Genomic DNA, 15,443 nt, shown 5'->3' with positions numbered 1-15,443 from the left:
ATTGTAATTGAGAGGAATTTAGGGCTGGTGGAAGAAAATGCAGTATTTATTCAATGAGTTTGCTGAGTTTCAGGGTGGTATGAATAATTTTGCCAAGGGCAGCGAAGTTGGCACGCAAACAGCAGTTTCCGTTCCAGGTCCTTGAGCCGCCCTAGGCTCATGTCTGTCAGAAAACACTGTTACAAAAGGAAATGTTTGTGCTTATTGTTTAAGTTGTCAAGCAGGGCTGTTCTACTAGTGAGAGGGCAGCGTCGATTGAAAGGAACTTTGTGCTTGAGTGTCTTCTTCGCCATTTAGCTGACTCACTGATGTTTGATTTAAAATGTGGAGGGCCATTTGAATTCAATACACAGAAACACACACACACACACAGCAACAGGCACTTGTCGATGCAGACACATACACTGACCTTGTATACTGTTCCAAAAGCGCCTGAACCCAGAATCTTGACCCTCTTCAGCTCCGTCTCTTTCAGGATCCGCAGCTGAGCCTGGTTAGGGGCCGTTCCACTGGGGGTCAGGGGCTCCACCAGCTGAGAAAACAAACAAGACATATTTAGACTATTTATCCCACTTGTCACCTCTTTATGGGAGTGCCGGAAACATAAAACATTACTCCTGGCTACTGCTTTTCTTGAGAAACTACTGACAACCTGAAGCGTGCCTCTCTTTTGCTTCGGGTCAAAACACTGTTAATCTCTTGCTCTGGGCACTTTGAATGTTAAGACATTGGTTTTTAAGAGTGCAGCAGAGTGAGACCACCCATCCATCCATTATCTGTAACCGCTTGTCGTCGGCAGGGTCGCGGAGGGCTGAGGCAGGGTATACCCTGGACAGGTCGCCAGTTTGTCACAGCGCTGACACATAGTGACAAACAACCATTCACACTCAGATTCACACCTGCAGGAGTCACCAATTACCCTGTGTTTGGACTGTGGGGGGAAGCCAGAGCACCCTGAGTGAACCCCCTAAAGGGCGAGACTGTTCCATTTAAAATGATAAGTAAAAGGCAAGTCTCGAACAGAGAGGCAAAGGTGAACACCAAGGTTTATTTACAGCAAATAAATTAGCAGCCAAAAACAGGCACTGCCCTGTCCTGATAGTCAGGATTCAGCAATACGCACACAAGAGTCTATGAAATACAAATAATTAAGGGGTGTGAGCGTGAAGTTCTTGTCAGAACTGGCAGTTACCACTGTGGACCGCAGCGTGTCCAACCACTGAACAAATCGCACTCTGGTGTCAGCTGCTATCACAGCCGACAAAGAGTAGCAGCTCACCAGCTGTGCACATACAAAACAATTCCAATTCAAGGTTATGACAAGCCTCCTCCGCGTGCCTGGCTGCCAGTAACAGCTGACACTAAACAGCGTCCCAGCAGCTGGCCGGGCCACCCGCCTCACCACTAGCCCGCTCGACAAAGGCCCGGCTACTAAATATAAAGAGCAGGAGCTGGCAGCCAAGCTGTGAAGAGATCTGCTCCACACACACACACACATACACAAATTCAACCAGACAGCTTTTAGAGCACATCTCAGAACGCCAACACACGCAGAAACACACATGTGCAGTACACAGATACACAACTATTGACAACACATGCAAATTCACGCTCATATCAGCATCAAACAGACAGGCCGCAAAACACACATACACACACACAAGAAGTCAATGCCTCTGATCAATACATGTCTTAATGAGCCTATCAGCCTATCGGGTCCCTCATTCGCTGCGGTTTATCAGCAGCATAATCACCCAGCTCAACCACGGCCATCAAACAATATAATGAGACCATATATCAGTCGGTCAGCCATACAAGCACTCACTTAATGTGATATAAAACCATCAGCACAATAGGACCGTGATCGCAAAAGCCGCGCCGGTCCGCAGAATGGATGACATTGCCCGCAGCTCTGCAATGACATGTCGTTTAATGGCCACTGTTATGGCTGGGCCTGAAGGCACAGTGTACAGCCTGCTGAGATGTCACTGCAGGAAGTGAGTTAGCAGACTGAGCAGGGGAAGAAGGATGAGGGATAAATACTGAGGGAAGTGAATCAGATGAAAGGAGGAAAGAGGCGGCAGCAAGAGGGTGGCTGAGTTATGGTGTAATAGTGAGGCGCAATTGAAAGTCTCCATCTTAGCCTGTGATTCAGTCCACTGTGTGCTAAAATGTAATTTCCTTAAAAAAAAAAAAAAAAATCACCTGTTGGCACATTTAGGCAAACTATGTGCTGCTGAAGACCATGTGTTATGTTTAAAAGCTCTGGAGCAGCGACTAAATGTACCTTAAGGTACTGGGGAACTGCACTGGCAGTAAGCAGCAGTATTTCTCTTGTATTCAGGAATAAACAAACATATTCTTTTTTTTTTTTTCCAGTGTGCCAAGCAGGGTTAACGCATACTTAAAATTAGCACTGGCAGAGATTAATGTTTAAACGAATACTTAATATATCTTTGTCATTAATCAAAAAAACAAACAAACACATAATTAAAGCCAAATATCAAGTATTTCTTTGAAACATTAAATATGTATAGGTAGATTTTTACCCTAAAATACTTTTGATTTCAAGATATTGACATTTTGAATGTCAAAAGTTGCTGAAAGCTGAAGTCTGCCCACTTCATACCATTGAAAAGTTAGAGAAATCTACAAAAATAAACAAAACTGTGCTTACTTTGAAAATAGTTTTCTAGGACCTTTATACTTCCTGCTGGCATCAATAATGGTGAAGTGACACTGTATTGATGCTTTACATACCAGTAATACGCTGGGCATTTAGCTGCTGAGCGAACCCAAACACATTTGCACTGATTATTAAAATGCCAACAATGATAAATGTGCACTGTCCCTGATAGATGAAAAGCTTAATAACATGCAATCATTTCTGGGTTGCCAGGTTGTGAAAAACCCATCTGGCTTTTTTTTTTTTTTTTTTTTGCCTTTTTAGTGACTGTAGCCTTTTCAGTTCATCAGCAATATCCCTTCAATGGACATCCTGCCCAAAGGTATATGAAGACCCGGCCCCAGGTGTGCACATGTGCACAGGAAGAGAAAGGAGAGGTTGTGTAGCGAGTTAAAACGTTGCATCGATAAAGCTTTTGGGAGCTTGCACATTTCAGCGTGTGGATAACCTCTCCTCCGCTCTCATATTCTATGAAGTAGACAGCATTTAGATCATCCAGCAAAAGTAAAGCTCTCCACTGAAACGCACACTATACAATCGGCCAGGTGGGTTTCGCAGCTCGAGGGTGACCTATTAAGTGGAAGGGCTGTTGTGTTAGGCCTCCAAATGAAGTATTAAATTACATACAACCACTGATTTCTGACTTAAGTTCCCACAACAAGGTCACATCCATCATATCAGCCTGGTATTTGTGCAAAGAGCAGCATTTGCATTCGTTTGTTTGCATGCTCGCTGCATGAATAACAAGAAAACAGCAACTGCAGGAGGAGGGAAATTCATTCAGAGAGAGAGGGAGCAGAGACAAGGCACAGGGAGGTGGTGACGGAGCAGGTGTAAGAGCAGATGCTGACAGGCCGTAGCTGTTATTGTTTCATTAGGACTAGGCTGGACTGGACTGATGAGGGGAGGAGAGGTCTATTAAATAAGATGCACACCCATGGCCTGAAAAACTCTCCGGAGCTCGTTCTCGCTCGCACACACTCTCCACGCCACTTTATTTACCAGCTAATAATGCGCCCTGCCTTCGCCAAATGAGCTTCGCTGGTGCCGCGGCTGCAGAGGATTCGGATGCTTCATTGGACAAATGAGCAGGATGTTCGAGCCTCGAGCTAGAATACATTCACAGAATTATTCTGTATTGAATAAGTAAACAATGTCCCCAAACACAGACTTGCACTGCAAGCCCTTGGAATACGCTTTAATGTTCACATTACTCACACAAAGTGCTACATTTGCTGTGTTGCGTAATTGAAATCAGGTGAAACACGGTTACATTGCTACAAACTTCTGCCTAAAGTGCGCGACCGGGGCCGGTATATATGCATTTTCATTTTTCAATGAAACTTTGTCAATATTTTGACTATCACTCCTGTTTATCCGACAAAAAAGGAGCAAAAAAAACAACGAAAAAGGAATTATTTCTGAAAATAATAAAGCTTTGCTCTCTATTGTTACGTCAGTGTGGCCACATCGTGGTAAAAAAAAGGCTCATGAGATTTGGTTTAACTGTCATAGAAAGAAAAGGTACAATGCAGGACAGATGTCGGATAAATGCATGAGACTGAGCTCCTAAAACAGCGATACTCAGATCATGAATTTAAGAATGCAACGGTACTTTCACGATTAGGCTGAGAGGACTGGCTTCCGGCATGTACGGTCACCACACAGACCATTATCTCCCTCACATTTTACACACTGATCGGGTCTTTGAATTTGGCCTGTCTGGACGCACGGTAAAATATTCCTGTGCTATACTTAGGAAACCACAATGACACAGAGTCATTGAGAGCACATTAGGACAATTTGTGCTTGATAGCAGGAGAGAGGGCTTATCAGGATGCAAGGACATTTATTCCTGGTATTAGTGAGTCCGTCCCAGCAGCAATGAACTCACTTCTCCCCCACTAACTGCATTTAAAGAGCTTTACTGCACTACTTAGTTACTAAACATGACTTCCTGCACAAGAACTGGAATCATTTCAGTAGTTGGTTCAAAAGACAGACAGACAGACAGACAGACAGACAGACAGACAGATAGATCGATAGATAGATAGATACTTGATCTCCAGCAGCTCAAAGGGTGGAAATACAAGTGCAAAAAAGAACAACTTTCAAGTAAGGAGGCAAAAATACAATACAGAATGCAAACTAACAATATAAGAAAAAAATAGTGAGATAAAAATAAAAATACAGAATTAAGCTATACAAGATAGACATCTGGCGGTTGAATGTGAGCGCAGTAGTGCAGTTGTGCAAAATGACAGTGTGCAACAGACGGTTTGTCCACACTTAAGTCCAGCATATACATATGTGTGTGATAAAGTCCAGCATATAGATGTGTGTGTGATAAAGTGCGTGTGTCCATGGTGTGTGATGTGAGTGTGTAGTGAGTAGTCAGTAGTTGTTGTGTTGATTATTGCTTTTATGACCTCCCTGAGAGGTGTTGAAGAGCCATACGGCGTGGGGGAGGACCCCCCACTCCTCTGCCCGGAGATGGTGCTGTGCAGTGGGTGATCAGAATTGTCTGTTATGGACAGGAGCTTGTTCAGTGTCAGTTGCTCTGCCACAGATGTCAAACTGTCCAGCTCTGTGCCAACGACGGAGCCTGCCTTCCTCACCAGTTTGTCCAGGCGTGCTGCGTCCTTTTTCTTTAAGCTGCTCCCCCAGCACACTACTGCATACAGGAGGGCGCTCGCTCCCACAGACTGGTAGAAGATCTGTAGCAGCTTTTTGCAGATGTTGAAGGACGCCCGCCTTCTCATCCAGCTGCACTCCCGGGTATTTGGGTGTGAACCACCTCCACGCAGTCCCCTTTAATTATGACCGGTTCTGGACATGGCCTGGGTCTCCTAAAGTCCACTACCATCTCCCTGGTCTTGGTGGTGTTGAGGAGCAGGTGGTTGGAGTCACACCATGTGATGAAGTCCTGGATCAGTTTCCTGTCCTCATCCTCTTGTCCACTCCTGATGCAGGCCACTATGCTCCGAGTTGTACTGAAAGTCAGACGTGTACAGGGTGAACAGGACCGGAGAGAGCACAGTTCCCTGCGGTGCTCCTGTGCTGCTGGCCACAGTGTTTGACCTGCAGTCCCCCAGCTTCACATACTGAGGTCTGCCAGTCAGGTAGTCTGTAATCCATGCCACCAGGAGTGTTTCAACTCCCATCTCTGTCAGTTTGTCCCTGAGGAGCAGTGGCTGGATGGTGTTAAAGGCACTGGAGAAGTCCAAGAATGTAATCCTCACAGCACCACTGCCTCTGTCCAGGTGAGAGAGAGATCGGTGGAGCAGGAAGATGATGGCATCCTCCACTCCCGTCTTCTCCCGGTAAGCAAACTGCAGAGGGTCAAGAGCGTGGTGGATCTGTGGCCTCAGGTGATGGAGCAGCAGCCGTTCCATGGTCTTCATCACGTGTGACGTCAGGGCGACCGGCCTGAAGTCATTCAGTTCACCAGGATGTGGTTTCTTCTGGACTGGAATGATGCAGGATGTCTTCCACAGCTGGGGAACCCTCCCCTGTCCCAGGCTCAGGTTGAATATACGCTGAAGGGGGTGTCCCAGCTCCCACACACAGGCCTTCAGTAGTCGTGGTGATACTCCATCTGGACCTGCGGCTTTGCTTCTTCAGCTCACTACAGACCTGAGCCGCTGTTATTGTCGTGGGTGGTGTGAGAGGAGGAGGGGAGGCAGGGGTCTTCATCCCCTCTCACACCTCCCTCATGTTGTTGTTCTGCATCCTCTCTTCTAATTTCCTTCCGTACTGCTCCTTCGCCTCTCTGAGCTGGACTCTGAGTTCCTTCTGTACCCTCTTGATCTCCAGTGTGTCACCATCTTTGAAGGCTTTCTTCTTCTTCTGTTTCAGAAGACCTTTGATGTCACTGGTTATCCAGGGCTTGTTGTTAGCAAAGCAGCGTACAGATTTAATTGGAACAACAGTGTCCATACAGAAGTTAATATAGTCTGTGGTGCAGTCAACCATCTCCTCCATGTTCTCATTGTGAGACCCCTGCAGTGCTTCCCAGTCTGTCGTCTCAAAGCAATCTTTCAGAGCCTGCTTGGCTTCAGGAGACCACTTCCTGAATGAGCGTGTGGTTGTTGGTAGTCTCCTCACTCTTGGTGTGTAGTGAGGTTTGAGCAGGACCAGATTTTGATCTGCTTTCCCTAGTGCAGATCACAAAATTGTCCGAGTGTGAGTGTTTGGAACTGGAGGAAACACACAAGCCCATTTATGCTGGCAGAGGAGATGTATGTCAACGGGCACAGGCCTAAAAAGACGTCAGATGTAAAGACGTGTGCGAGGTTGCACCACAGGATCATATCTCTCTCCCCCCGTCGTCCTCCAGAAGGTTCAGCCTGCCTGTGTGAATGAGGGTCCTGCAGTCTGTCTCCGTGGTGGAGAGGAGGTTGCATGACGAAGGTCTAATCTGTTTGGCGACTGCTGAAGCTGCTCGATCCATTATTTTCATATGTTTCCAATCGATCTATAATTTAGTCATCCTGACTGAGAGATTAAATATGAAAGGAAAAAAAACACAATCTGAACCAATGGACCAACCTAATATAATAAAAAATAAATTGGAATAAAAGTGGAGAGTTGAAAAGAAAACTGAGAGGCCGCTTAATAAAATTTCACAATACATGTCTTGTATCTACTTTAATTTTTGGCTGAACCTGCACACTAATTGAGACCTTGACTTAAAGTTAACACAAGCTTCAGTATATTTGAACAATTCTTGTCTGCACTACGTGAATTTCTGATGACATCCCTCTGTTCAGTCAGCCTGGCCTGGGGTGAACGGCGGGAGCTGTCCAGCTCCTCTGAATGCTGAAATCCTTCTTGTAAAAGAGCATGTAAGCAGCCTGGGATCTGTCCACAGCCTGTGGTGCTGAAACCCTCACATGGCCCATGACTGTGCAAAGCAGCTGGAAGAGGGCCTCGGGGGCGGGGGAGGGGGGAAGAGAAGGCGATTCCAAGTGCATTAGCCCTGCTCCACTAGGCTGGGGTCAGAGTTCAAGGCCCGGGGTCGCGCAGCAACAGGGAGGGGACTCTGCTGTTTGTGCTGTCTCTCCCTGAGAAAAGCAATTCTTTTCAGGGAGTGTGTTCAAGAGCCACCACAGTGTGAGACTTCTTTTTCAACATGATTCTCTATTTTGTTTCAAGGTAAGAGAGGGGGGAGAAGGAAAAGAAAACTAGACACAGACGCAGTTAAACCAGAATTAAAGCCTCATGGCTTACGCCTCCAATTAAGCTGCATTTCCATCCCTCTCCATCCAGACTCATGCTTTTTGGATTTTTGCAGAACATTATCACATTATCACAGTGAAGTTGACCTCGTGGCCAAATATGTGTTGTGTGAGGTCAAAAACTGATCAGTTCATCTTTGATGCCAAGTGGACGTTTATGATATATTTGTATCCCGAGATGTCGTGGACATAACGCCTCCGGCCGCGACGGTCGCCGGGCACTGAGGCATAAAAAGTGAAAGGAATAAAGTGTCTGCTCGCAAGGGGGACAGACAGATAAGTGGAGGAACAGAGATCAAAATGCAGAACAAGAAAGAAAAGCAGAAGGTGAAGAAGCAAGAAAAGAGAGAATAGCAAAACAAAGCAAACAAAAAAGAAGTGTGTTTTGCAAGTCAACACAGTGCAACAGCCTTCACACGTGGCCTTGATGTGGAAATGCCGGCTGCGAGCTCAGATCACGTTTTGACAGCGAGCACTGGAGGCATCTTTTTCCTGTCTGACACGGGAGGTGAGCTCTCTGTTTAAAGCGCTATTGCAGATAGAGGGAGAGAGGGGGAGTCCCTGAGCCTTCGCCGTCCCCAAATCCCTCATCCTGACAAGCTTGATCTCCATTCGCAGACACAGACTCAGCTCTATTATTCGTTTGAATAGAGAATCCACATTCGCCAGCCGTCCAAAGCCTATCGTGTGCTTTCATCAGCCAAAAAGAGCCTCTGGAAAGTGTGATACAGACTGCGAGGAGTGCAGGTTTTTTTAACATGCTGGGTAGGTGAGAGTGGAGAACAGCATTCAGGTGGAGAGCGAGCAGGGGAAAGAAGAGTATCTGTGCCTCCTATGCATGAAGTGTTAATGCAGGTATTCACGTATTCAAGGGAAGCATTTAAACTCTGGAGCTGTGTGAAGAAACCGACACCGAACGGAACGGGTGCTGGCAACAAAATCAAGCACGTTATGCTGACTGGAGGCTCACGGCCGCCGCTTACAGATGAGTTTAGGTTTCTGTATAGCTGGAGTTTCACAATATGGTAATTTACAATTGCATCTTGGATTGAGATCCTTCGTTTTGTTCGCTCCAACGATGGCTACAGATTCCATATTCACAATGGAAGAAGTATGTAGATCCTTGCTTAAGTGAAAGTACAAATAGCACTCTTCTCAGCTGTGTGAACAGTAAAGGTAATAATTCTGCAGTAAAATGTTCCCTGTCAGTGTTTTACGATTATATCTGATGTGTGTGGATGGATAGCACTGCTGCATTAATGTCTATGTTGTAATTTATTGCTGTAGATGTTTAAGGTTGAGCTCATTTGAACCACTTTATGCACTGTTGGGTAGTTTATTTTACAGTAGTGCATCATATACTATAAGATCATCACATGTTTGCAGCATTGCTGTCCTGCTAGAGCCACAAATCTCTAAGAAGTAAACAAGCTCAGAAGAACGGCCGGCTTTCAGCTTTGTGACGGTGCCGAGTGGTTTGGTTTGCTGGAGTAGAAGTGTAAGGCTGCATGAAATGAAAATGCTCATAATAACTGTCAGGTAGTGACATTTTCAGCTGCTGATGCACAACTTCATTCTCCACCGCTCAGCTGACGCTCTCACACAGAATGACCTACAAAGACTGAGCGGCTTCAGTGTCAGTGCCACAACAAGGCTGCTAATGGGCGCACACATGGGCTGCGGTGGGGGCTGACCCCTCCCTTAATGAGTGGCCTGTCTAACCTGTAGGGCCAACTAAAGATTTTCATTACGTCTAATTACTTTTATACCCAATTAGGTCTCCTCGGAGGCTGGGGACATTGACTCTGCTGGCTATATTTCACTTTTTCCTGGCGGAGTATTGAGTCACAGCAGAAATCAGTTACAGGACGGCTTCATGCGGGGAGACGCAAAAGGGGTCAAGAAGATCCCCCTCCAGCTTCATCGTCCCCGGCCCCTCCTTGTCTGTGACAGTACATTAGCGAATCTACTTGGACTGAAGACTTCCCTCCCGGTCAAGACGCTGTCGGAACAGGGCCCGGCTGATTAAGATGGATGTGTGTGGCTGGGATGAGGCAGAAACTGCCCGTGGCCGCCCTCCTCCAATTCCCGTCTCAAGCCTGACAGCTGTCTATAACACTGCTGCCTCTACCTGTAAATTATACTAATGCAGACTGACAAGCTGCCTGCCCCACTCCTATAGGCAAGGCCACTCACTGGACCTGCATTGATGACATAACTGCTGGGCCACGCACAGGAAACACAAGGGGGAGCATGTAGCGGTGCGAAGGGGACGAAGCAGAGCATGAACACACACGTGCACTCGCCTGCACCTCAATCTTCGACGTTCACCTCTTAATATAAAATCCGCCGCCTAATGCTTCCCAGAAATGAACCCTCTTCAAGGCCAGATTGATGGGCGATGGCAGCCATGCATAACTTTGAAAATCGCCCGCGCTCGGCGTGGTCCGGCTAAGCACCACAGCCAAGGTTTAGCACCTTAAGGTTTGCTTACGAGTCCAGTTCGGTTGGCATCCATCACCGCAACTTTAAAGCATCTCTAGCAAACTTGGAGAAAGCGGGAAGCCCAGCTCCAAAAAGTAAAGAAGATAAAACTTGAAGGAGTTCAATTCGACAGAAGCAAAACTGACTTGTTCATTTGCTGTCACATTAACAATAAGGTAAGAGGGAGCGTTCCCCAATTTCCTCTGTGGATCAATACAATTCATTACACCGCAGTTATTTGTGGATGATCATACAGCTGCAAATGCTGCACTTAATTCCCCTTTTCAAAAGTCTGTATCTTTTCAAAAATCCACTCAAGACAACAGTGAAAGAAGAACTTCAGTATTTTTCCTCCACAAATCGATTCACAGAAAAAAAATCCTTCATGCTGCTATGATGACCTCTAACCTCTCACCTCCGTTTCCAAGAAGCGCCGCAAGGCCCTCTTCTTCTTGATACTCTTGCGTCGAACATAAACGGCCACGCTGAGCGCCAGGATGACGATGATGAATAGGCCGCCGATAATGCCAGCTGCTATTAGCGGTGTCCTGGAGAGCCAGAGGAAGAGAAGAAACATTAATGTTGCTGAAACATTAAGAAACTAAAAGGCACTTTGAAAGAAAGTGCAAACCTCAGCCAGCGAATTCTCCAACCCGCATACAAAAAACACACGTGGCACTTGAGATCTCACCCTGCCCCTCTGACAACCTGAAGTCTTCAAAATCAAAATTAAGACAAAACTCAAATAAAGAGGAACTGATGGAAAACATCTCATTTCGTAGCTTTGGTTTGCAATCGGACACTCGAAAAAAAAAAAAAAATACAGAGCACATAGCTATTTCCAAGTGAGGAATGCAGCATTTTCACGGGTCAGAAGAGAAAGCCTTGTGCTGCGCTGGACTGGATTTCAGTGTGGCCAGCGTGGCTTTTTGATCAACACATTATTCTTAAAACTCATCAAGTGTGCTACAGGCTGTCAAGTCCTCACGACGGCTGTTCAGCAAATTCACCCTTTTAACTGAAAGGCGATGAATGTTTGCATCGGTCCTCAGAATTAGTCTTTTTTAACATTAAACAACCTTCGGATGCTCTCAGGTTTTCATTGATTTTTTAACTCTTCACATCATTTCAGCTGTTTGTAAGTATATTTGTTTGATATACACCTCCATGCAGAAAGTCAGTATAAGGCATACACTGAAGCTTGATTAAGAAAATCCTTAATCTAGTACAATTAAGGACAAGTACAATTAAAGATTGTTTTGATGTAATTTCTTACTGGTTTCCAGCCCAATTTAAGATCTATGATCACTCCAAACAAATGAGAAATTAAATCCTTCACAAAATCAAGAGTCTGCTTCAGGCGAGCCTAAAGGCTGGCAGTTAAAAGCTCTCTGTCGTCACCAATAACAGCACTAATGCATTCGTCATTTACATTTACATCTCTTGCACTCGTGTCTCCTGCTGCGCTGCCACTCCATTCTGTCCTTCTATTGCTGTCTCCTTCTTTATCCCTTCCCCTCTTCCCCTCCAATCTGGACTCCATTTTCACCTTCCTGACAATGGCAGAATATCCTCTGTCGTCTTTTTTTTTTTTTAAACAAAAAGAAAACAGCTGCTTTTACCTGATAACTTGAAGTTCAAAACTATTAGCTGTAGAGGCCATTAGCAGTTAATGGAAGACTCGTGTACCACGGAGCTATGGTAGAGCAAGGTGCTGCAGCATTTGCCATATCGATTGCAACAAACTTAAAGAAGGGGGAGCTTGAAATTTACAAAGAGGCTGCGGGTTTCGACATAATGAGATATACAGCCATGTGGTGAATAGTAATGCAGCAGTTTAGAGTGATTAGGTCGAGAGGGGGGAGAGAGACAAGGAGAAACAACAATGGAAAGAACCGTGGAGGGGGGAGAATTTAAAAGACAAGACAAGCAAAACATATGAAAAAGGAATGGAATGAGATGAAAGAAGGGATGACAGAGGGAGAGAAAACAAAAGCAAGGAAGTGGCGAGCAACGGCGTCTCTCACCATGTGAGAGACGAGGGAAAAGACTCCTCTAATGAGGAGGAGAGGGTTTCCAGCACAACAAGCGACTCGGGGTCACCAGATGAGACGGGGGAACGCTACCGCTGGAAGAGCAAAAGAGCAACTCCAGGAGCAGAGACTCAGCAGAAGCCTTACAGAGGGAGGAGGAACAGGGTCCCATTTCTGCTTCCCACCTCCAAATGGAGCCCCGGACCTCATTTTTATGGGTTTGGTTCAATTCTAATGAGTTTGTCACTCTTTTGAATGTGCTCTAATTGTAAAGATCACTTGTTTTTATGGGCTTTTTAATGGAGTTGTTGTTGTTGTCTTCAGGCTATTTTGGTTGGGTGGCTGTTCCCAAACTCTACTGCACATATTTTGTAATTTCCAGTTGGTTGTTTTCCCGTCAGCAGTAGTAGAGGGAGTACAGTAATTTAATCAGCTCAGATGCTTTTTATTACTTTGGGGGAAGTCCAAACCATGGCATAATACTTTGAGTCATTCTCTAAATGCTGAACATTATAATCTAATCACATCACAATTTGCAGGATTTGTCATAAACTCATATTTTCAATATGTGTAGTGATGCTTCTGCTGCAGGTGTGCTAGAGGGCTAATCTGACTTCCTGTAAACATGTTGATTAGTGAGCTTTAGAGATTTCCTCCTTTTTAGAGCCTTTATGCTAAGCTACGCTAACTTATTGTCTCCTGACTCCAGCTTCATGCCGACAGGTAAGGGAGAGGTGTAAATCTCTGTTCTCTTCTGTATTGTTGTGTCACAACTACGACTGCTTACATAACCACAACAAGGACGCTGATAACAGCTGATGATTGATCGTTTTGATTGACATGATTCACAGAGCGCAGGCACAAATTAGAACACAGGATGAAGGAAAAGTTTCGACCAGGACAAAGGCTCCCCACATCATCCATCAATTCTAAAACACAGGACTGCCTGCAACTCTTGTTAATGAGCATCATGAGAAAGTTTAATGAGTAGTGGCAGGATCTGATGGTGGTCTCCCAATTGCACGTTGCACAGACATCCTGAGATCCCTTACCTGTCCATCATCCCAACACAATCTTGGAGTCTTGGCCCGACGCACCTGCAGGGTAGACAAACCAGAGAGATCACCCATTAAATCAGGGACAGGTTATGAGTGAACCTCTTGTTGTCTTTTTTCCACGTCAATCATCTGTCACCGGGCGGGGACCTGTGGGAAATTGAATCCCCGGCACGGCTGACCACTTGTCAATATGACAGGAAGAAGCGTTTGGGTGGGAGAGCGTCGCTCTCGTCTGAGTCACATGGTTCCTTGGAGCATTTTCTAAGGAAGTGGCATCAAATCCTTGGGGAAATTAAAAAAAACAGTCAAATCTCAATCAAAGGAAATTAAGGCAACCTTTCGATATCTATCAAACATTAATATCCTCGGTAGAAGTGGTGAGAAAAATCTAGATGTACAAGGAACAGGAAGGCGATCTGTTTCTCCATCGAGTTTGTGCCCCTTATTTCCCCAACTTCAAAGCTGAAACACAGAAATGAGTTGAAGACATATTGGGTTTGATGTCGAGGGCTAAGTGCAGTGTCAGGCCAGTGTAGATGGATAGCAGAGGGTAATAGAGGGTTATATTATGGGATTAGAGACTTAATTGGCCTAATACATACATCCTTTCACAGCTGCTTCATTCTGACATCTTGTTTTTCTGCTGCTGTTCGCACGTTAACTAAATCAACTGCTGCTCGTTTTTGCTGCCCCCAAGTGGCCAAACAGACGCTACTGCAGGATTATGCAAGTACTTTGGTGCATGGATTTTTCTGTAAATGTTAATCGTCTCATAAATAGCGTGAATAAATTGCAATTCACTATCATCACCTTAATATTTTTTATCTTAAAAAAGAACGCCTTTGCATACTACCTCAGCAACCGAAGCCTATGGAAAACATGCTGATCAGTGAGAAGTGGAGTTTTTAGCATTAGGTAAGCAGGAAGTGATTAAAGCAGACTCTTAGCTGCTCATTAATTCTCGCTCCTTGAGTGGTGGACTTTGAACAGCAGGGTAGACACACGAGAACAGCTTTTCAACTTTTCTGTGTGTGTGTGTGTGTGTGTGTGTGTGTGTGCGTGAGCTGCACGAGCACGCGAGACAAAACAAATTACATAGCAAATTAGGAGAGCAGGCTAACTTTGGAATTAAATCGGGTGACAACTGTGGCTCTTCCAAAGTCACTTCGTTGTCAATTAAATGGCGCACCAAACAGCTAATTAGGGAGCAATCACTGTCTGCACCCACCGTTTTGTGTGCGTGGATGTGTGTTTGAGCGTGTGTGTGTGCGCAAGCCACATAGTTTCCTGCCTGGATCACGAGAAAACAAAGGAGAGGTCTGACAGTAAACATCACGCAGCAGGTACAGTACATCGTCCGCTCTTATTTTGCCTTTCGGAATAGTTGCAAATTTCTAGCAGTGTATGTTACTTCTGTACTTTTTTGTATGTATGGTAGAGCAGGGGTCTGACACTGCAGAGCCCCCCAGGGATCATGTTATGGAACTACACTTCTCAGAATGCTTTGGGGGACGAAGACAGGAAGTGTGCTGTGGGCTACAACCAGAGCCCTGTTTGTTTTTTTTAGCAATATCAATATACATTATGGCAAATTGGCACAATTAAAACTATGCCAAATTATGCAATATATAATTTTATGATAATGATGGAGGATGAAAGTCACACTGAAACTAAACATATGTGTTCCATGTCTGTGTGATCAGAATTGATGATTGAGTTCAATGCAAATTGAGGGAATTGGGTTAAAATGCCTGCATCACCACCATGAGCTGATGCTGTTGCTAAGCAGCCGTATCACTGAGCCAAACAACAAAATCTGCTGTTGCTTCCTGCTGTCTTTAGAGGACTGGTCCCTTTCACCTCACACACACATCTCTCCCTTCGCTTCTCCACCCTAGCCCTCCCGCGTCCTCCTTGGGGGAGATGCATTCGGGAGCCTTTG

At 45.3% G+C, this 15,443-nt stretch overlaps 1 protein-coding gene across 1 annotated transcript in view; it reads right to left on the bottom strand.

Annotated features, from left to right (window-relative positions):
* The window catches only part of LOC121627685 (receptor tyrosine-protein kinase erbB-4-like), a 247,084-nt gene that overhangs the window by 31,951 nt on the left and 199,690 nt on the right, over positions 1-15,443 (bottom strand). Inside the window, exons 16-18 of the mRNA XM_041966711.1 lie at positions 13,496-13,540; positions 10,826-10,958; positions 410-532 (exon numbers count right to left, since the gene is read on the bottom strand). Coding sequence (XP_041822645.1) covers positions 410-532; positions 10,826-10,958; positions 13,496-13,540 — 301 coding nt within the window. The remainder of the gene's footprint in view (positions 1-409; positions 533-10,825; positions 10,959-13,495; positions 13,541-15,443) is intronic.

The sequence above is a fragment of the Chelmon rostratus genome, chromosome 24 (assembly GCF_017976325.1).
Source record: "Chelmon rostratus isolate fCheRos1 chromosome 24, fCheRos1.pri, whole genome shotgun sequence".
Classification (NCBI taxonomy): Eukaryota; Metazoa; Chordata; class Actinopteri; order Chaetodontiformes; family Chaetodontidae; genus Chelmon; species Chelmon rostratus.
Note: the sequence above shows the minus strand (reverse complement) of the source record. Positions and strands in the feature narration are given on the sequence as shown.